At 38.4% G+C, this 22,353-nt stretch overlaps 1 protein-coding gene and 2 non-coding genes across 3 annotated transcripts; 1 reads left to right on the top strand and 2 right to left on the bottom strand.

The window, feature by feature from the left end:
- Positions 1-7,273: 7,273 nt before the first annotated feature.
- Trnaf-gaa lies at positions 7,274-7,346 on the top strand. The gene has a single exon. It is a non-coding gene; the product is annotated as a tRNA-Phe (tRNA).
- Positions 7,347-14,593: 7,247 nt separating this feature from the next.
- On the bottom strand, positions 14,594-14,665 carry Trnag-ucc. Its single transcript has one exon. It is a non-coding gene; the product is annotated as a tRNA-Gly (tRNA).
- Positions 14,666-18,901: 4,236 nt separating this feature from the next.
- Positions 18,902-21,859, bottom strand: LOC108670586 (glutathione S-transferase 1). Its single transcript, XM_018158050.2, has 4 exons — positions 21,841-21,859; positions 21,326-21,525; positions 20,520-20,655; positions 18,902-19,592 (listed from the first exon to the last, which is right to left on the bottom strand). The coding sequence occupies exons 2-4, from the start codon at positions 21,523-21,525 to the stop codon at positions 19,251-19,253; spliced, it is 678 nt and encodes a 225-aa protein (XP_018013539.1). The 5' UTR covers positions 21,841-21,859; the 3' UTR covers positions 18,902-19,250.
- Between the last annotated feature and the right edge of the window lie 494 nt (positions 21,860-22,353).

The raw sequence follows: 22,353 nt of genomic DNA, 5'->3' as shown, positions 1-22,353 counted from the left end.
AGATTTATCTAGTCAGTTCTTGTACGCGTTCATACTTGGAGCGCAAACGATGTCATCGGGGAGGATGTACCACATGTCGGTGATTCGAAGCGAGAAGAAATTTTGTTGCGTGGAGAAGTTGCAGCGCAGTTTTTTTAGTTTATAGCCGTGGCCCCTGGTGTTGGTTCTTGTTTCAAATTCTAGTAATCCTTCGGGGACCTAGTATGAACCATAAGTATACTTGTATGCTTCAATGAGGTCCCCACGCAAACGTCGATAACTGAGACTTGGAAGCTTCATAATCTCAAATCTTTCTTCATAGGACTTGCCCTTCAAGCCTGGAATTAATCTTGTTGCACGTCTTTGAACATTCTCTATTAAATTTCTGTCCTTTACATACAATACTAATACAATGGCAAACTTCGCAGCCTTCCGACGGCCGGCATACAATGGCAAGCAAACTTCGCAGCCTTCCTTCCGACGGCCGGCATACAATGGCAAACTTCGCAGCCTTCCTTCCGACGGCCGGCATACAATGGCAAACTTCGCAGCCTTCCTTCTGACGGCCGGCATACAATGGCAAACTTCGCAGCCTTCCTTCTGACGGCCGGCATACAATGGCAAACTTCGCAGCCTTCCTTCCGACGGCCGGCATACAATGGCAAACTTCGCAGCCTTACTTCTGACGGCCGGCATACAATGGCAAACTTCGCAGCCTTACTTCTGACGGCCGGCATACAATGGCAAACTTCGCAGCCTTCCTTCTGACGGCCGGCATACAATGGCAAACTTCGCAGCCTCCGACGGCCGGCATACAATGGCAAACTTCACAGCCTTCCGACGGCCGGCATACAATGGCAAACTTCACAGCCTTCCGACGGCCGGCAAAGAATGGCGAATGTGTCGCGTTACTGCAGCCTTTGCGGCGGTGGCAGCGGGCGAGCTGTCAGGGCTGGAACACAACTGAAAATCATGACGCTGTACTGGCGGCCAATATCTGGCCTATTAAATAAGCTCTTATTTGCAGATATTCAGTGATATTCACGACAGATATTCAGTGATATTCACGACACCATCCTAACTAAATGGGTTGTTTGATAAATAAGCTCATGAGTTCCAGGGTATAAATCATTGGATAATGAACAATACGAAAATCGCTATTTACACGTTAACCTATGATTAAATGATTAATTCCCATCACCTTCTTTGTATAAATCTTATGTCACGACCGACTTTTTCCCGCGCGCGCTCCCACTACTCGTACATGCGTGAGATCTGATGTACGCATGAAGCCTTGTTAGTGTAATTCGTGCGAGGATTGCGCATGAGTCCCACGAATCCCTCGTTCGTGTTATAATAAAGAAGTGCACCCCACACATTACTTGTTCGTGTTATAATAAACAAGTGCACCCCACGCAGGACTTATTCGTGTTATAATAAATAAGTGCACCCCACGCATTACTTGTTCGTGTTATAATAAAGAAATGCACCCCACGCATTACTTGTTCGTGCTATAATAAACAAGTGCACCCCACGCATTACTTAATTGCTCGTGTTATAATAAATAAGTGCATCCTACGCATCACTTGTTCGTGTTACAATAAAGAACTTTACCCCACGCATCACTTATTCGTGTAATTATAAACAAGTGCACCCCACGCATTGTATCCAATGCTGTTGCGATGCAGTTGAGGCGACAAAATGCTGGCAGCAGAAAAACAGACTCAGTTCTTTACAGACTATACAAATCTGAACAAAAGAAAACTATGAGCACCAGTCTCAGAAAATCCTCTGTAAACATGTGATTTTACAATATTTGAGGTAACTGGGTAGTTTTGCAGGTATCAGCGAACGAGACCTTTACGAATTTTTTTCACCCTTATATCTTATTGAGTTTTTATGCCGTGTTTTGATATTTACTGTCCGTGGAATGACTAACGTGCAGCGCTAAATTGCGTTCGTCTAGCCGCACAAGAAAGTTTTATTAAAATTTAATGAAAAGAATACTGATGCGTATTTTACGGAGTCGTATATTTTGGTCCTATTTTTATTAACTATTAAAGATAAAAAAAAATAAATAAATAATAATAAATAAAATAAAGATAAAGCTTGCATTATTTAAAGGAAACATTCGATGTTGCGCCTGTTTAGCACCGAACATTTAGCAATGCTGAATCTAGCATTTTGCAACGCAGAATTTAACATTTAGCACTGCAGAACTAACGACTGTCACATAATCCATTAACCTACAGCACTAATTCCGAAACGAGGCTAACAACGTATTTTTAACTGGCAGTTGTAAGCGTGACTAGCGTTCACGTACGGGCTCTGTACTGTACGCGCATGCAGCCTATCTTCTTACGCTCTTATTAATTTCAATTCCTCGCATCGTTATCAGTCTTCATTAACGTCGATTCAACTAGGTTCAGATCACGAACCAAATTCTAGTTTTTTTTATATTCTAGTTCTTTTCTGTCTGCTAGTTCTTTTTACCGTCTTCAATATCAGATGAAACTAAAGGATTTACTAATTGATTGATCCAGTTACACTGAAATTTCATATTTTCCTAGAGTATCATACTTGGGAACACGGAAACTACTGGAGACGCCTGCCGAAAATGTATTAAAAGTGTAGTTGTATGTGTGTCGAAAACTGCATACTTACAAGCATGCGCAGGCTGCCACTACTCGTGGTCACGTCTAAATGGAAGCGTGACCACAACAAGAGAAAGTCACGGCAGAGGTACAAGGAAGTGCGTTAAGCGGAACGTCTTCGTCTCCAGATCGCAGAGAAATGTCTTGTGTTATTTACACACAATTGAAAGCATGCACAGCTCGAGATCTTCCGCCTCAAAATTACTATTAATCTTCGTGGGTGAGATGGAGCTGGCATTTGGAAGTATGTTTTCCTAGAACAGTTTAAGGATTATCTGTATAAATTTAAATACTAATGAGAATTTTACAATTAAGATTAATTACAAATGAAGGCGGGAGTGGCGTATCTCCATCGGGAAAACTTCTTTCCGAGCTCTGAAACTTTTTGTTTCCTGAGTCCGCCGCAACCTTTTTGTTCGCTCTTGGGAAAAACGGTCCTTCTTGTTTGTTGAGAAAATCGTGGCTGTATTTCATTGCTAAAAAATACAGAGTTTATTCTATTCGCTGGGAAATACCCTTTTTTGAAAAATGAATTCTTGCTTGCCTGTAATTCTAGCAATTGTGTCTCATCTTTAGTGAATAGCAATGATTGAATATATTTAATGGATCTTTTTCAACAAAACGCGGTTTTCAATGTTCCGAGAGGTCTTTCGTAAATAAAAGTTTAGAATGTTTTTTTTATTGCAAAGATGAATTGGAAATTCTATTCGGTCTATTCGTCATACTCTTCATTTCTATGAAATTTAGTATAAAGAATCTCGAAAAATATATTAACTAAATTTGTCAAGTATAATGAGTTCGTTTTCATGAAAATTGAGTCAATGTTATGGGCAGTTGAATCATTTTAAAACAAGTCTTAAACAGAAATGTGAATTAACAATAGGAACTCGTATGAGTAAAGGAAATAAGTTAATGCAGTTATTTGCAGAAAGCAACCGACCGAGCAAACGATTAATAACATTAACTCGCACCTTAAAAAAAATTTATCTGTGAACACTCATTATGCCACATGATTTATAAACAAAATATGGCTTCTCGTTACTATCGACAGTGAGATTCTATTTGGAAACTTCATGTGTGTGCTGATATGGCTTCCCTGGTGAAGCAGTACGGGCGTAAACCCAAAATAGATTATTGTTATTGCATGTAAAATTTATAGAAGCATTTGTTTTTATAGCGTTTAAACTTCATAGAAGCTGTTTTAGCGTTTAAACTATAAAGAAGCATTTGTTTTTATAGCGTTTAAACTTCATAGAAGCTGTTTTTAGTGTTTAAGCTGTAAATAAGCAGTTGTTTTTATAGCGTGTAAACTTTATATCTGCTATTTTTTCGCGTTATAACTGTAAAGAAGCAGTTGTTTTTTCGAGCGTGCAAACTTTTTAGAAGCTGTTTTTTTAGCATTCAAACTGTAAGGAAGCAGTTGTTTTTCGAGCGTGTGTAAACTTATAGAATCGTGTAATATCGTGTAAACTTATAGAAGCTTTATTAAAGTTTAAACTTTAAAGATGCAGATGTTTTTCTAGCGTGTAAACTTTATAGATGCATTTGTTTTTAAAGCATTTAAGTTGTAAAGAAGCAGTTGTGTTTTAGCGTTTAAACTGTAAAGCAGCAGTTGTTTCTCTAGCGTGTAGACTGAAAAGAAAAAGTAGTTTATAGCATGTACACTGTAAAGAAGCAGCAGTTTATAGCGTGTACACTGTAAAGAAGCAGGAGTTTACAGCGTATACACTGTAAAGAAGCAGTAGTTTATAGCTTGTACACTGTAAAGAAGCAGTAGTTTATAGCTTGTACACTGAAAAGAAGCAGCAGTTTATAGCATGTACACTGTAAAGAAGCAGTAGTTTGTAGCATGTACACTGTAAAGAAGCAGTAGTTTATAGCTTGTACACTGTAAAGAAGCAGCAGTTTATAGCATGCACACTGTAAAAAAGCAGTAGTTTATAGCATGTACACTGTAAAGAAGCAGCAGTTTATAGCTTGTAAAGAAGCAGTTGCTTGTACAGTGTAAAGGAGCAGTTGCTTGTACAGTATAAAGAAGCAGTTGCTTGTACAGTGTACAGCCAAGGTTGCACGCCGAGGTCTCGTTCTCCCATAAGAAGTGCGCGCTCCAGCCTCGTGCCTCTCATTTATAGGAAACGGAAACGACAGAACTTCTCGCTGATGCAACAACATTATTATTGAAGCCTTGTAATTATTTGCTTTTATTTTGATGGCTGTCTTAATTTATTTTAAAATTAAATATAATTTTTTATAAATTGTTTAGTGTTTGTTTTAAGATTGTTCAGTGATATAGTATGGTGTGGTATGATCGTGATAAGATGAAAGAATAAGTGGATTTCTTCACAGGATTGCCGCAAGATTGCTCATGACGCACCATGATTCACTCCGTCGGTGCGGATCACAACCATAGATCCTGGAGGCGTCGCTTGAGTGACGCAACAACAATAACAACAATAACAGAAGCAACAACAACGATAACAACAACATCAACGGTGACGCATTTCAAGGACTTAGGATGAACACGCCTAAAAGTAACCAATGTTATTCTGTTATTTGAAGCCATGATTCATAACGAGTTATTAGTTTTTTCAATAATGCAAACCTTACAGAGCTTGTTTTCGAGGAGACGACATTTTTGATGGATATCAGCGATCAGGTTTATCCGTGATCTATACACGTGATTTGCAAGTATATTTTTAATATTGCTTTCGCGAGGAAAAAACAGATACCTTCAAATTAAGAGCACTGTGCGTTATTATGCTTTCTTTTTTATAACAGAGTCTATATAGAAATATGTAATAATATGGCCATTGTCACTCATGTATGCGTTTTATTATGGTTTAACAGTAAATAGTATGAAGAAAAATCATGTAAAAATATTTTTCACGTATCAGTGGTGCAGCAAGTTCCAATTTACGAAGCTGTTGTTTCATATTTATTCTTATAATAATTATAAATATTATTCATGACATCCTGATTTATGGCACCCGATTAGGTTGAATATGAGCCTTAAATTAACATTATTATAAATATTTATACCCTAGTTGACTATTCATTATATTGTATTTTAGTTTCATGTCAATCCCACGCCATTGTTGTATGTCATTAACTGCTTTAAAAAAACTTAATTAGATCTCCAATATCTTTTAATCGTTCCATATATTTGTTATTACATCATATTTATTTATTTTGAATATTGTTTTTATTTCAGAATTAATACTAAAGTATTTCAACTAAAAAATAATACAGTTTAACGGAATAAAATTTCCCTTTACGCATTTTAGACGCATTGAGTATAAAGGACATGAGCGAGCGCGTCGCCGCCTTCTTGCACGAACAAAACGCGCGGGGTTAAATGTCATCGCAAATCAAGGATCGGGTACGGGTTAAACCCCAACACGATGTGAGAGTGGCTGCATTAAGATCTAATAGCCATTAATATTAACTAAAATTTCTTTGGAACAGTTTTGGCAGCACCCGAATATTATCGTCGAATTTTCACCTTCAAATTAACTACTCGGATAAAAGAAAACACGAAATTCGCGCACATTTTGTGGTATCGTTGTCATTGTTATCAAACAACTCATTTATTGTTCGTAGGTTTCGACGTACATCATTCATAATGCACGAGCTACTGGCGGCGCACACCTTCCCTCACGACAGCCAAAGAGAAACTGAGGAGGCGCAGCTGGCACCCACACAGCCACGCCAAGGCTTCCAGGATCTCAATACTTTACTATCATTTTTTTAGGTATCGTTAGTGATAAGGAATTTCGATGATTAGAAGGACATGAAAGTAAATGATAGATTCCATTCTCAAATTTTAACCATTTCATAAAGCAGTGCAGTTAAAAATGTATGCATGATCGCCGGGGCGAAATTCATGTCGGTGTTGCATGTGCGCATTGGACGCGAGATTGCAACACGATGAGCGCTCGTGACGTCACTGCAAATACCAGATCATTGAGACCGCCGTGTGTTATTTGGGATGCTTGTTTGGCGTCTTCCAGGATGCTGCTGCAGGCACGTTGAGAATAATAATAATCTTACAATTGCAGCAAACAAACATGACTCGCTTCCGTATTTGTGAAGAAATCGTCTAAGGCTAAATGAACATATTTGTAGAAGTGTGTAAAATTAAGATCTGCTGATGAACGAAAATGTATTAAATTTTGCCTCTGCTTGGTTTAAATTTGTCTCGAAGAATACAATTTGACATTTTAAATTATTAGCAGGTTGTTAGGTTGAGATATAAATTTGTTTTTGATCTCTAGTGCGAGCCTAATCTAAGAAGAATTATATTTTTCGATGCCTCGTGGTTTTGAGAAATAGCGGTGAATCTAATGTTACGAACAAAACTTTGAACTCATACTTAAATTTTCAAGGCAAATTCGAGAATTGCACTCTATGGCATCATGCCACACAATCTCAAAAGTAAATAGAAATTAATGTAATCGAATGTGTGTGTTTTTTCATTTTGGAGGTAGTTCAAAAGTTTTTTAGTTTGAAGGTAGTTTGAAGGATTTTTTTGAAGGTAGTTCAAACGAACTACCTTCAATATCAAGAAGCGATGATAATATTATAATTTATACATGAAATAAATCTATTACCAGGTCAAATCACTTTTCTGTCATGTGCATGCCTAGATAGCTCAGTTGGGAGAGCGTTAGACTGAAGATCTAAAGGTCCCCGGTTCGATCCCGGGTCTGGGCAGATCAATTTTGTTCGCAGCAAACGTGTTCCTGGAGTTGTGTGCTGAACTAGGTTGTGCTTTCATAGAAGACCAGAAGCCATTGTTTTAAAGCGGAAATGTGAACCAAGAAAAAAAAAGAACTTATTACCTACAAAATGCATTACCGGAGAGTTTCAAAATCTCTTGAAATAATAATGTCAACATAAATTTCATGATAGCGTATGAATCAAGTCCTATAGTGTTGGTATGAGAGCCCGAGAAGTCATTTTAAGTCCACGTAGCATGTGATGACCCAATCAAAATTCCATATTTTGAATGTGACAGAAACATCACATGTGAGGATTTCTTTGCCACAGCTAACTTCATACATAAGAATACAACACATAACACAACACAATACACGTCACAACACAACACAACACACGTCACAACACAACACACGTCACAACACAACACACGTCACAACACAACATACGTCACAACACATCACAACACAACACACGTCACTATTGTGTTGGCTTCTAGGCTATTGATATTGTCACTATTGTGTAGGCTTCCATTGTAAAAAAATCATCCAATTATCTAATCACTATTGTTCTCACTAGATGTCATATAATCACAATCAGGAATGAAAACGATTGAAAATACCAAGATGATTTTTGGAACAATATTACTAGACACTTTTTTTCAAATTCACTTCTTGTTTGTTCGTTCGCCTGTTTTAAATCTTGTAATCGATATATAGAACATTTCTACCTGTCCAATCGATCTGAAATTTTGCACATGCACTTGCGTAAAGTCAGAGACATTGCATGAATCAATTGACAGAATAAAAAATATAAATTTTAATTTTTTAAACATTCAAAAAATAATTTTAAAAGTTAACTTTTTAATATTGTGACGCCATTAATTTTAATATTGTGACGCCATCACTAATTATAGCCTGCGTTGTGACGCCGTCATTAAGTGGCTCGTATTGTGACGCCGTCATTAAGTAGCTCGTATTAATAGTGACGCCGTCATTAAGTAGCTCGAATTGTGACGCCGTCATGAAGTAGCTCGTATTAATAGTGACGCCGTCATGAAGTAGCTCGTATTAATAGTGACGCCGTCATGAAGTAGCTCGTATTAATAGTGACGCCGTCATGAAGTAGCTCGTATTGTGACGCCGTCATTAAGTAGCCTGCGTTGTGATGGCCTAATTTTACAGCTTGTGTTATAACGCCTCAGTAGTTAGTGCTTGAACTACCGGTGTTAGTACGCGATAGTTTTTCTCTTCGCGTGGTGCCTCAAAATACAGTCTCACTGGTCAATATTCGTGACTAGATATTAATTGACGCAATTATCAGTAGCGGAACAGTCCTAATACTACATGAATATTGCACGCGTTTGTGGGGTAATTTTTCGTCTTCTGAAATTGTTAAGGTTAATAGTCTATGACACGCTCATATGTTGAAGTTAGGACGCTTTAGGTTAGGTGTAATTAAATGGTAGTGAGTACCGATTGGAACAGCCTTTGTTCATGTTAAAAAGTATCATTAGTTAGTGCAGTATGATCATATAACTGATCCAGTATATTTGAAAATAGCTCATATATCAGGGTCAATTGTCTCAAGAGTTATTCCTGACGTATTAAACTTCTTGATAATAACTAAGCAGGTAAAATTCAACAGTACAATAAATAAAGGAAATTCCAAATCTTGTTTCGCTATTCATCCAAGAATACAAACTTCGTCCGCTTGTTGAACAGAAACCGCGAATTAATCCATATTATTAGTCATCGATTAATATGCCGAAGCTCCAAGTCAACAAGTGGGCTTAATCAAAATTTGGGATACAGAACACGAGGAGAATAATTTAGTATCATGCTATAGTTTCTTCAATATATTTGGTGGACTAATAGATTCTGGTGAGATTTCGTGTTCGGACGATAGCACGGGAATTTGTAAATATATAGGTGACTTATTATAGCCGCTCGTGCTCCGTACACACGAATAATCCCTCCTTCGCGGTTGAGGTAAAATTCCATTCCTCAGCCTAAAACACAGCCCATTAATTCGTTCAGTTAGGGTTAGCTTACATAACTTTTCCTTGCATGCTAATGTAAATATCACAAAATATTGTCGAATTAAGGCCAGTTGGCTTCAGGTTATCGACAATCAATAAATGCGGACCTTGTGTGGAGCGAGCGAGATGTCCATGCGTAACCTTCAGAGGACACTAAACTTAACGTCCGTTTGTTAGAACTAGAACTTAGTTCATCATAACTAACGGAGCAAAAAGATGAACTTGAAGTACTTAAAGGGGGGGTCAAATACTTCGAAAGGAGCCTTCAAAAATTCTGGATATAAATAGGTTCCGACACGACAGTAGTAAAAGGGGGTTTTTTATTCAGTAGTAAGTATCCAATGTAACTCCTTGCAAGAAGTCTTCTACAATAAGCCCAATATACGGCAACAAAACTTCGCCACAAATAAGCGCAATACCTACCTGCCAGCATTGTACCTTCATTAAAAATTGTATATATTGAAATTCTAGAGTAAAAGCAAGTTACACCAAATATAAGTAATATGTTGACATACATTACAATTCCAGTAATAACTACGCAAAAATGCCGATTGACACGCACATATTCGATTGCACAAAATCGCTTTGCATCGCATATAGAACTTAATGGCGTTTAATTTGAACAATGCTCGATCACTCCTGAACTTGACCTCATGGAATAAAGGGAAAGTTAACCAAATTGATACATCCAAAGACAAAGCAAGAAGCTTTGGTACGGGCACAAAGATCCAAGCCACGCATAACAATAAATCGGGGAATCGGGGAACATCCACTAATGTAATGCAATAAGATGAAAATGAATCGAGTGATATATTCTGAATTAGGCTCTTCCATGCAGTTCTTTTGCAGATATTTACTAAAATATAATACACGAACAAGGGTTGCCTACCAATCATTGTAGTTCTATTAACATGAAATTCACAAGTGGTCAAATAATTTCATAACATTCGAACATTTTGCCTCTTTGCAGAGTTAAAAAGTAAACGGATCTACAAAGACCGAAAAAAAATCTTCTCAGTCTACTTACTCTGAATTAGACTCGCTTTAATTGCTCTTATAGAAGATGAATGCCTAACTAGTGCCCACCGCGAAATGGTCGTCATCGCCCGTCCTGAAGGACTTGTAAAAGACGTATAGTGTCCGAGGTCGCGGTATGGGCGCTCGCTACACATGAAGTTTGCAGAGCTTCGACGGTGGAACGACTGCTTGTTTCAATTAAGCTCCGATGCAGCAGCCGAGGTATTTGCTACGCTGCTCGTCGCTACATGCCACGGATTTCGCCACGTGACATGCTACGGGTTTCTTCGATTGGTGGGTGACATGCCTCGGGTCGTCATAAGTTTCTTGTCAGTGCTCGCCCCTCTGTTTGCACTGTTGCCCGACAGGTATGAGCCTCATGCGTACGTTTCGCCGACGAGCCTTGATTAATTGAATTTGAACTAGAATTGTTACTAACACTCGAATTATTTGAGTTCGAATTGAGTTTTCTCTTTAATTGCTATGGTTACTAGTGATAGAATGAGAGTTACTGGAGTCTTCATGCAACGGAGTTTGCTGTAATGTGCTTGCTGGATGATGTTGCTGCAGTAGACACTTCCATCGCGGTTTCTATGTCTTCACCGATAATTTCCGGACTGGACCGCGAGTCTTCTAATATCGGAGAACTGATGCCAATCACATCTAACGTAAAATCTGAGTCTAAAAATCTGGTAAAAAGATAAAATCTGATTGGCGATCTAACGTAAAATTTCCATTGTCGAAGTTCAGATTTTGGGAGACGTTTTCTGGGTTATTAGATATGTCCAGTTCATTCGCAGTCATTTGTGGTAGGTATTGTCATCTGCCAGGTATCTGTACTCTTTGTATCGATCAGATTTCTTCCATGCTGGTGGATCGGCTGTGGCTGATGTGCCTTACGTATCAATGGACAACTGGGTGTTGGCATTCTCCGTGTTCAGAAGTAGAGGAAAGTTTTGTAGTTCGGATTCGGCGAGAGAAAACAAATCTAAGCTATTGGGAAAGGCGTCAAAACTTGCGTTTGGCAAACTAGAGGTTAATTCATTGTTGAATGAGGCTGTCCCTACATTACCTAGCTGGGGTGGATATGGTGCATGTATTCAGCCACAACACGAGTCGGGGCGCTTGCACTGGAAATGTCAGAGTAAAACGGAGTCATCGGATGATTCAAGTTGGGTGAGCTATCGTCCGCCCTCAATGGAGAGGCGAACAGGAAATCTAGGTTAAATCTATCGCAAGTTTGAAAAGGAAATATGCCTGAATTTTCAGGATTTTTTAGATTCAGTTGACTGCCAGGAAACAGGGTGTGGACTTGGCCGGTCGTTGTCAGAACTAGAGGTGTTCTGCCGAGGTTGAGGGGCTAAAACTGCAGGCTTCTGTTTGAACGCTTGAATGCAATAAAGTGTTCTGTAAATTTGTTAGCTTCTTCTGAAGCGCGTTCACTTTCCGTAGCACCTCCACCAAAGACTCCAGAAAGTCTAATTTCTTCTCAATTGGTTCTGATTCGTCGGCAGAAATATTTTCACTCGTTTGAACCTCCTCTATGTTTTCATTAGCAAGAGTTTCGTCGTTGCTGTCAATATTATTAGCCCCACTTATATTATTGTCGATGGCGTTATCAAAATTTACTTTACTTCTTCCCATCACTTCAACTTCGTCACCTTGTTCGGCCATATTACCCGTTTGTATGCAGATCAGAAGTGAAAATAAAAATGCCCTGCAAAGGAAGATATAGGAAGAAAATGACTCGCGGAACAAGTTTTCGACAAGAATATACACAGTACGCAACCATTGCAGGTATCGTTCATCGTCAGAAAATGTTTTAGCTCGCGCAGGCATAACAATTCTTGCGTTGAAAATGTCACCCATATGTCAAAGGAATTATTGGCTGGGTGAAACTTTTCACAAAATCCATTGGATTTCAAACGCACCTAAACTATCCGTCATAGAAGAAAGACCAGTTAAATGTTAGGCAACTGCGGCATGCTTCAGTGTTTTCATCATTGAATTTTAATGAAATTTACTCAAATGAGAACAGTCGAGTCTAAATGCAACAAAAGAAGCGAGAGTCACAGGGTGTTGTTCTGATCAGCCGAGTTGCAAAAGTTCTACGTCATCCTGACGTAATTACTCCTAATAATTACGTCATTACGGCTTACCTTCGCTTAATAATTACGGAGCAGTAGAATGGTTAGCTAGTGCTATAGATATCAACCCATTATGCGCCGAAGGTTAAAAATTAACATCGCCAGCGAGGTGGAAGGTCTCAATTATTCAAAATCTCAAATTATTAGTCACCCACTATATATAATAACTTGATCCCAAAACTGAGGCCTGCAGTCAGATACTGCAAGCTCGGCAATTTGGCGCTCATGAACAATACTTCTAGGAACGCGAAATCCTATTGGACTTCTGACGAGCACAGGCACGCGTCTGAAGTCCCGCCTGAGGGGAAAATAATAAGGCGACTACCACTAGGAATTACGTCATTATGACGTAATCACAATGCGTATGATAAGTTAGAATTGCTTTAATCAATATACCACCATATTGTTGATAAAAGCATTTAAGAAAATCTCTCCAGTCACTAACTTATTTTGACATTTTTAAACTGCACCTACTGTTTTGTCATATATAATCAAGGAAACTCATGAACTAACTGCATCACGCATCTGATGCAAAATACAAAAACAAATGTTTCGTAAACTTACACTAGAAGGCACGAGTCCAAAACCCTCACTCGAAACAGTTGACTATCAGAACTTTTTACACTTGATCTGAAACTTTTGTCTACAGAAACGCTACGTTGTTTATTGCTTCGATGTACAAGCAAAAATCAAATTCTTTTAGTAGCTTTTTTGGACTTGCATACCTTTCTATAGTCATTTTTTAAGCATATGGCGTATTGAAGTATTCGAAATAGTCTGATTTATTTCAAATGTTCATATGACCGTTCTTCAACGAAATAGTTCTTCTTGTTGAATGTCGCAGGCTCATTTATGCCAAAGCCTATAATAAGTGTTTAAAACGTTAAAAAGCCGAAAATATCAAATTTCGTGGTGCCCAAAAAATGGCTAAGTTGTATGCACGCAGGGCTGCCGCACGCGACTGATCGTGACGGAGGCAGTGTTGCGTATGGACGGAAACGTGGCACCGTTTCCGCAAATCTGCGAACTGGCGGACAAACATGACGCCCTCGTCTTCGTGGACGAGTGTCATGCCACGGGTTTATTCAGAAAAACGGGCATGTGGGTGACATGAAATTGTTCTTTCATTGTTCACGTTACGGGTTTCTGAAGGAAGTGGGTAGCATGTCATGTTTTTTTTCGGGAGGCGGGTGTCACGTTGCGGGTTTTGACAGCAGGTGGGTGACTTGCTACGGTTTTTTTGGGAGGCGAGTGATATGACACGGGTTTCTTCGGCAGGTATAAGTGACACGTTACGAGCTGTGTAGTACCACTGTAGGCTTCTATTGTAAAAATTCATCTAATTATCTAGTCACTATCGTTCACTCTACATGCCATATAGTCTCAATCAGGAATGAAAACGACTGAAAATACTAAGATGAATTTTGAAACCATAATTCATGGCTGATACTTTAAAAGAAATTTGTTTACTGAGGAACAGATGAATTCTTTGGCTTTCCTTACACCCGCGTCGACAACATCATCAGCATCCTGGGCAAGGCCCTCGGGGGCGCCGCTGCCCAAGAGGTGAACATGTCCCCCAAGCAAGGCATGTTCCCCAAGAGCTGCTCCTCACCTTATTCACACAAGCCACCACTGGGGGCGGCAGGGAGATGGAAAAAATATAACTCAGTACTCACTCCAGTGAGTGACAGAGAGCGCATTTCCTTGTCGACTAAAACGTGGTCACGGACGGATAGATAGACGGACGGACATGACGAGCACAATAGCGCCTTTTTCCGTAAATGAGAAAATGCGCTAAAAAAGTAGGGTCGCGCCCTTTGCTTGAGGAGCGCCACGAGCTTCTTACACCCTGCGTGCGGTGTATCCTCCAGGCCCAGCGGGCCCGTCACAACATACAAACGTCACAACATAAACACACGTCATAACAAACAATTTAGCGACTAACACTCCAAAATGCAACGCAACGCTGCATTCGTCACAAAACCAACCTGGTGACGAAGCAGCGCAGTGCAGCAGACGCGACTCCTAAAAGCTGCGATGGCCGGGAATCGAACCCGGGTCAACTGCTTGGAAGGCAGCTATGCTCACCACTATACCACCATCGCCATGTTGTGCGATGACGAAGTATAGGATCTGATTAAACCATTCACATATCATAGATTTTATTAAACCATATACTTTATGTGGATATTGTTAAATGTTATTGATGATCCCTGCTGATCTCCAATATGACGGTAGCAACGCTGTAGCCTGACATGCCGGTCTCCAAAATGACGATAGCAACGCTGTAGCCCGACATGCCGGTCTCCAAAATGACGATAGCAACGCTGTAGCCCGACATGCCGGTCTCCAAAATGACTATAGCAACGCTGTAGCCCGGCATGCCGGTCTCCAAAATGACGATAGCAACGCTGTAGCCCGGCATGCCGGTCTCCACAATGACGATGGCAACGCTGTAGCCCGGCATGCCGGTCTCCAAAATGACTATAGTAACGCTGTAGCCCGGCATGGCGGTCTCCAAAATGACGATAGCAACGCTGTAGCCCGGCATGCCGGTCTCCACAATGACGATGGCAACGCTGTAGCCCAGCATGCCGGTCTCCAAAATAACGATGGCAACGCTGTAGCCCGGTATGCCGGTCTTCAATCGAGCTCACTATCCATAGGTGATTCTACAGTACGAGATGCCGAGGACACTGCTGAGTAGCTGCTACAGTTTCTCCAAATTTTGTGGAACAAATACGTTGCTTTCAGACAAGTTTATTTCCCGTACGTAGATTTCATACAAAATATAAAGATTTATTAATTAAACTTTTATTTCAATTAACTCGTTGAGCCTGCAAGTTCAATTATAATCTTGCTTCACAGCTTAGAAAGGCAAGTTCGATTCAGCGCAATTGAAGCTTAATCTTGACTATGGGACTAAAATGAGGCATTTTAATGCAAGAATTTTGTAATCTAACGTAAACTTAACATAAAGTATTATCGCCAATGTATAGTAAGATGTGAATCATACAATCACTATTATTTATATCAGAGCATGAGAAATTGGAACGAAATATCGAAAAAAAAAATTTGTATGAGAAAATAGTGTTTACATCATTAATCTAATGTTGTATCATCGACAATTCAAATTTAATAAGACGAGAAGTGAGGAATTGCAGATAAAAATAATATGTATGAATTATTTTTACAACAACACGTAATATTGTCCAACTTTTTGTGCAAAACCAAATTTAATTCTAGCTGTAAGACGGAAATCAATTTCAAAGTCATAATATTCATGAGGTAATTTCACCTTGCTACTTTAATGAGAGAAATGAGATGCAATATATTTCTGGCAGATTGTAAGTTCAGTACTTGCTCTCAATAAAGTAATAGAAAATTAAAAATTTAAATTCATAGGCGACCACAGCAGGTTTTCTTTGAGCGATGAATAATTAAATGGATATTAAATTTATAAAAACGTTTAATTGCGCTTGTTTCCATCAACTTTTCCTTGAATCGTTCGTCGTCTTCGTAATTTAAATAAAAAACCTAGAATACATTTATTCGTTTTAGATTAAATCATTTGTGGATCAATCACATTTTCCAAGATGAAATAAGATCAATGAAGGGCAACTGTGGATCGCTGCAAACGTTTGTAATCGCTGCAATTTGCATCCAGGTTGTATTCTGTTTCATATGAAAAATAATTTACAATTTGCATCCAAGTATTATTCAATTTCACATGAAAAAGTAATTTGTTAATCTACAGTATTCATTCCAGGTTTTATTAAATTTCACATGAAAAAGCACATTACAATTTGCATCCAAGCTTTATTCACTTTCAAACTAAATGGCAAATGTTTTTTCAGTATCGAAAACAGGAAGTCATGCACACTTTTTTGCTGACTGAGCGTCAGGTGCTTTAAGGAATTTGTTGACTCGAGATGTTTAAGAACGCTTCATACCTACTCATTTATTCTTAATGCTTTAATTTTATGTTTTTAGAGTTATTGACCTGATGTGGTTAAAAAGATTGTGCGAGCCACGAAAAAATAATTTAGGTTTGGTCGTTGTTTTTTAATGGAAAATAGATTTCAAAGGTTCTACTTTTATGCGTTGATATTAAAAAGAATGGAATTTATTGCTACTTAAGTAATAACTTAAATCTTTCTCTCAGCCTTCTAAATTGGAAGTAAATTCTTTCGTAATTGCTGAAGTGAAAGTGACGCCGAGGAAAGTGGGTGTAATTCCATCACGGCCGTGAGTTCGCACCTTCTTTTCTTCTTCTGTCACGATCGAAGAAAGTAAAAGTAGCTTCAAACTTCCGACACTTATTTTTACGTTATAATATAGAAAGGTTATCATTTAAATGATATAATATTAACAGCTCTTCATTAACTGTGCACGTATACTTTTAATTTTAGCTATTGGATTAATCTATTCTAAAACAGATCTTTCATTAATACAACATATATAATCTAAGGATTTAAAAAAACTGCACCACCACATGGCTACTGAGAAATCATGTGCGAAATTTCATTATAATCTGTTCAATCGTTCGGAAGATGCGTCAGGCTCGTTACAAACACCCGTGTCTGACCGCTGATAAAATGTCTAACGTAAACTAATGGTTCTCAGATCAGGAGAAATTTAATTTTAGAGCTTAGCAATGTTGTAAAAATACGGATTTTAATTGCAGGAATACTTTATACGCTACTAAAAATTAAAAATAAGAACAGCAGTTGAGATATCATCATTGAATTGCAGGCCTAGACAGCAGACATGACTCAAATCTGTTCCATTATTAGTCCGAACTAAGCTGAGGAAACTATTGCTCGGTTGACGGTTCTAGGTTTGTGAGATCAAGAATTTAAGCATTATAATAATTCATGTAAATCAGTGCTCAATATGAAGAAGCAAAAGCGACAAAAGATTTTTCAAGAAAGAAAAAGAAACTAAAAACTGGTCATGTTGACATTTTATAACGTAGTTTGTCCTGTAACATTTTCTTCAAAACTTTACACATTTTACCGGCTGCAGCAGAAACATTTTTACAATGAAACATACTGCCGAGTCAGGCGTTACTCAAGAAAATATTAATTCCCTAGATTTCAGAACCATCTCATCCCAATTTGGTATTTGCTTTCATAATTCCCAACTAAAGAGATATATATTATATATAAAATAATTCTTAATACATTCTTCAAGGCATTCATATTCTGCTGTCATTTTAATTTAGAAGATAAATTTCATTTTTTATTTCTGGACAAAATTTGCTTCCAACAATTTAATAATCCTTTATTAAATTTCAGGTCCAAGTAATATATCGACCCTGAAGGGATTTTGTGCATATATAGCTCCTGAATATATGCGCATCGAATACTTCCTGTATATTTCCATTGCTAGGATGGCTACAACAAACTTTCATTAATAGGGTAACATGGGGCAGCGAGCCCACTGCGGGTCACGGGCCCATAGCGGGTTTCTCGCTAAGTATGGCAGATATTGGTCCGTGTTCTCTTCCAAGAGTATATTTTTTTCAAGTTATGGATATGATTTTTGAGTTGTTAATAAATGAATGAATGTCATATTTTTTATTACATTTTTCTTATTTTTAACTGTAAAGTGTTGTTTTATCATTTTTAAACGAAAAATATGCAATTGTGGTAAAGGGACCAAGGGTGGGCGCCTTGCCCCAAGCCCATTTTGACACTTTTTACAAAATAGTGTTTCATTAAAAATTGAATAACTCTATAGGCGTCTAATTCACATCATACATTCCTCATTAGTTGTACCTTTAAACAAAACAAAGAACCACCTCGTATCAATTAAAACTTCATCAAAAATTTAGTTTAAAAAAAGTGGGGGGCGCGCTGCCCCACGTTACCCTATATGATAGATGTTGTATGGGATAATGGATATCATTTATGGCATGACGCACTGTATTAATTCCATCAGAAGATGCAGTGAATTTACGCCACACAAGCGCCCTGTAATTCATCGCAATTATTGCCACACAAGCACAATGCAATTCATTGCATTTACCGCCACAGACACGCCCCAAATCACTGCATTTACCTCTGCACAGTCACACTGCAATTCATTGCATTTTCCGTCACACACAAAGCGCTGCATTGATAATTTACGGCCTTGCAAAACAATCCAGCCACACGGGCATTGAAAGAATAAATCAAAGACTGAAGCTGCATTGCATTCATTGCAATGCAGCAATTAATGAATGTGCTTCATTTCCATTAAGTTTTGATGATTCCTAGAGAATCATTTTCTATTTAACTGCTTTCTTATTAGCGACAGTTGTGTTCAGTGAGGATAGGAAAATTATTGTACAGATCTCTTACGTTCACTTTTATTAGCTCTGTACGCTATGACTGCCTTTTTAGAATTTATCCAATTTAGTGGATAATGAGTGTAATCGATATTCTCGTCAAATGGTTTCTTTAGATCAGTTCCCGAATATATGTTCGACTAGAAAAATATATACAAGGATTATCGTCATGCGCGATAACTCATTTTGGATTTTCGTTTAGAATTATGCCTAGAATTATTTTCAGAAAGATTCCATTAGATTTTCCTTAGTGTAAACGAGAGTTTCAGTTCAAAAATTAATTTTTTCTCAGCTTTCCAAAAAATGGCAGCAACGGCGAAACCTTCCGAAGGCAAAGATTGCTTTGAGTTAGATGCCTACTGTGAAGAAGTAGCTGTCTTATTTTTCCGGGACTTTTTCTGCATTTCAGAAAATGTTTTGATCATATCCAGCCCAGGAGTATTATATTTTTCGTAGCCCTTGAGTGTCTGCTTACATTTTTCTAACCATGCTGCAACTTTTACGAACTTTTTCATATTGTGGTTGACTGCTTCACAAGTTGATACGGTGGCAACAAGGCAGCAATCAGCGACAGAAAGTTGCTTGCCTGCAACAAAAGTTGAGTTCGAAAGAAACTTTTCTAAAAGCTCCAAAGCTTCGTCCAACTTCTTCAAGTCTTCTGCGTGTGGAGCTTCTTGCTTTCCCTCGATGACGCTTCTCTGTAACGACAAAAATATTCGATATTAATTATTTTACTGGGGTCATCAATGATGATTTATTTTCATGTTATTTCAATTCAAGTTATGCAATTTCGTAGGAAGTGAGATCGTATATTTATACGGAGGTTAGCGATGAATTAAGGAATCCTATTGATCGAAGAAGCTGGACAAAGTGCAAATGTCGAGAGCGAGAAAGGGCCTCTTATGTAATAGTTCTCAAATATGGCCAAGAATACAATAATATTCATCGATTCAAACATGTGGACGCAAAATCTAATTGTGTTCGAGAATGCACATTTATTTAAAATTTATAACTGCTCGAACCACTTAATTATGTCTCTGCGACGTTGTCACGTGGCGCGCCGAGATAGAGACGATAAGGTTGATAATTTTCAAGCGTACCTTCTCACGTGAACCCAAGAACATTCAAGTTTTCCCCAATTCCAGCAGCAGGACTCGCGATCCAATTATATTTGAGAGTAATCGATCAACACAAATTTCAACCCACTATAGTTTTAGCAAAGATGTTGTGCTTTGTACCGAGGCCGAAAATTATCATGTACGTTGCTACCTTTCACGTGTAGGTTCAACTAAAAGCTCAAAAATATGCATGCTCATAATCGAACTGTAAAAATCAATAATCATAATCGAAGTGCAAGTCAATCAATAATAATATTAAGTTGCAAATAATTATTCACCTTTCTCACAGAATAAAATCCTACAAAGTGTTCACATTCATTATAAATTTTAAATTTCGGCCCACGTAAGTTTTAGCAAAGATGTGTAGTGCGATGTACCGAGGCCGAAAACAATCATGGTTGCTACCTTGCACGAGTAACTTCAACTTAAAGCTCATGAATATGCATACTCATAATTGAACTATAAACAAGGATTCACATTTATTATAAATTTTAAATTTCGACCCACGTAGGTTTTAGCGAAGATGTAGTGCAGAGTGCCGAGGTCGAAGTCTAAGAGCCGGTCAATGGTCGCTCGCTGCCGCAGGTCGGGCGGGTAGAGCGCGCTCTGTTGTTTGCTGGCCAAGTAAGTGCAGATCGCACGGCTGCAAAAATGCCACACTTTCAATAATAAATAATAAACTCGAGGAAGCATTAGTACGATGATTCTACAGTATAAGTGGGGATAGGCTCACTTTCACAATATTCCAAGCTTGATTCAAACTTTTTATATGAAATTATTTCTACGATGGTGATTTGGCTGAAAAAAATATACATGAATTAGAAAACCAGTTCTCCAGGTGAGCGAATTTCATGCTACAGAAAAGCTGATTTATTTGGTGATTTTGTCCAAAAAGAAAAGTTTATTTCGGGTGTTTACCCAATTGATCTACATTTGAGGCATAAAACAAGAAAAGATGCTGTCTTCCTGCATATGGGGATGGAAATCCCAATGAAATTAAATCATTTTCTAGCTAGACGAATAATTATGAACTTTACTTAGAATTTACCTTCAACAAAGGACCAAGAATAATTCATTCAAATAAATAATGATTATTCATTCAAAGTAATAATGTCTTATTCATTCACGGTAATAATAATGTATCATATAATTCATTAAATCAATTAGTTCTGAAATCTCTCCAGCATTACATCACTCTACAAGCAGCGCTCTCATTCCAACGTCTTGAGGTGTTAGGCTAACCTACGACGAACCATTAAGAAAATAAACATTAAGTCAATAAGAAAAATAATACGTTATAATTACTTATTCACCTTTCCCACAAAATAAAATCCCCCTCCTGCAATGTGGGCACGCAGTGCTGGGGGTTCATAGCGAGGAACTGAGGGGTTAGCTGCTCCCCCGCCCTGAGGTCAACAGGCACCACCTCCAGAGGGACATCCAGCTGCGCTGCCACCAGCAGCACCGCGCGACACGCCACGCTTGCTTGTGTGCTGTGTAGCCTCAGCGCCATCTGCAGTGGCAGGGGCTTATGCAGTGCTCTTAACTGAGGGTAGTGCAGTGAAATGTGCTCTTAATTGAGGGTAGTGCAGTGAAATGTGCACTTACTTGAGGGTAGTGCAGTGAAATGTGCACTTACTTGAGGGTAGTACAGTGAAATGTGCACTTACTTTAGGGTAGTGCAGTGAAATGTGCACTTACTTGAGGGTAGTGCAGTGAAATGTGCACTTACTTGAAGGTAGTGCAGTGAAATGTGCACTTACTTGAGGTCAGTGCAGTGAAATGTGCACTTACTTCAGGGTAATGACGCCGTGCACTGTGCCCTTACTTCAGGGTAATGATGCCGTGCACTTTTCCAAGGGCAATGCTGAATTACGCTGTGTTTGCTTACTCTCTGCACTTAACTTAATGTAATGATTGTAGTGCTCCATTTAATGAATTGAATGCAATGATTGTAGTGTGCTCTGCGCTCTCTTCAGTGCAACGATTGTTGTGTACTGTGCACTTACTGTAATGAAATGATGTCGGTGCACAGTTCGTAATTGAATTCAACGATTATTTTGCACTATACACTAATTGCACTGCATTATTTGTACGAGCATTGTTAAACTTCAATTAAAATAAGCTAACTACCATTCAAATTTATGATTTTCATCGTAATATGTTATACTCTATGCACAAATTATCCTGCAATAAATACAGTGGGATGAAATTAAATTTTTTCAGGCATTGCTAACATTAACAATATCTTTGAAAATATTATTATGAAACAACAGCATGGAAGGCAATATTATCCACAGACAAAATACGCACGAGAGAGTTATTCATTGCGTACAATGTA

Source organism: Hyalella azteca, unplaced genomic scaffold, assembly GCF_000764305.2.
Source record: "Hyalella azteca isolate HAZT.00-mixed unplaced genomic scaffold, Hazt_2.0.2 contig11947, whole genome shotgun sequence".
Classification (NCBI taxonomy): domain Eukaryota; kingdom Metazoa; phylum Arthropoda; class Malacostraca; order Amphipoda; family Hyalellidae; genus Hyalella; species Hyalella azteca.
This window is presented reverse-complemented; position numbering and strand designations above follow the sequence as displayed.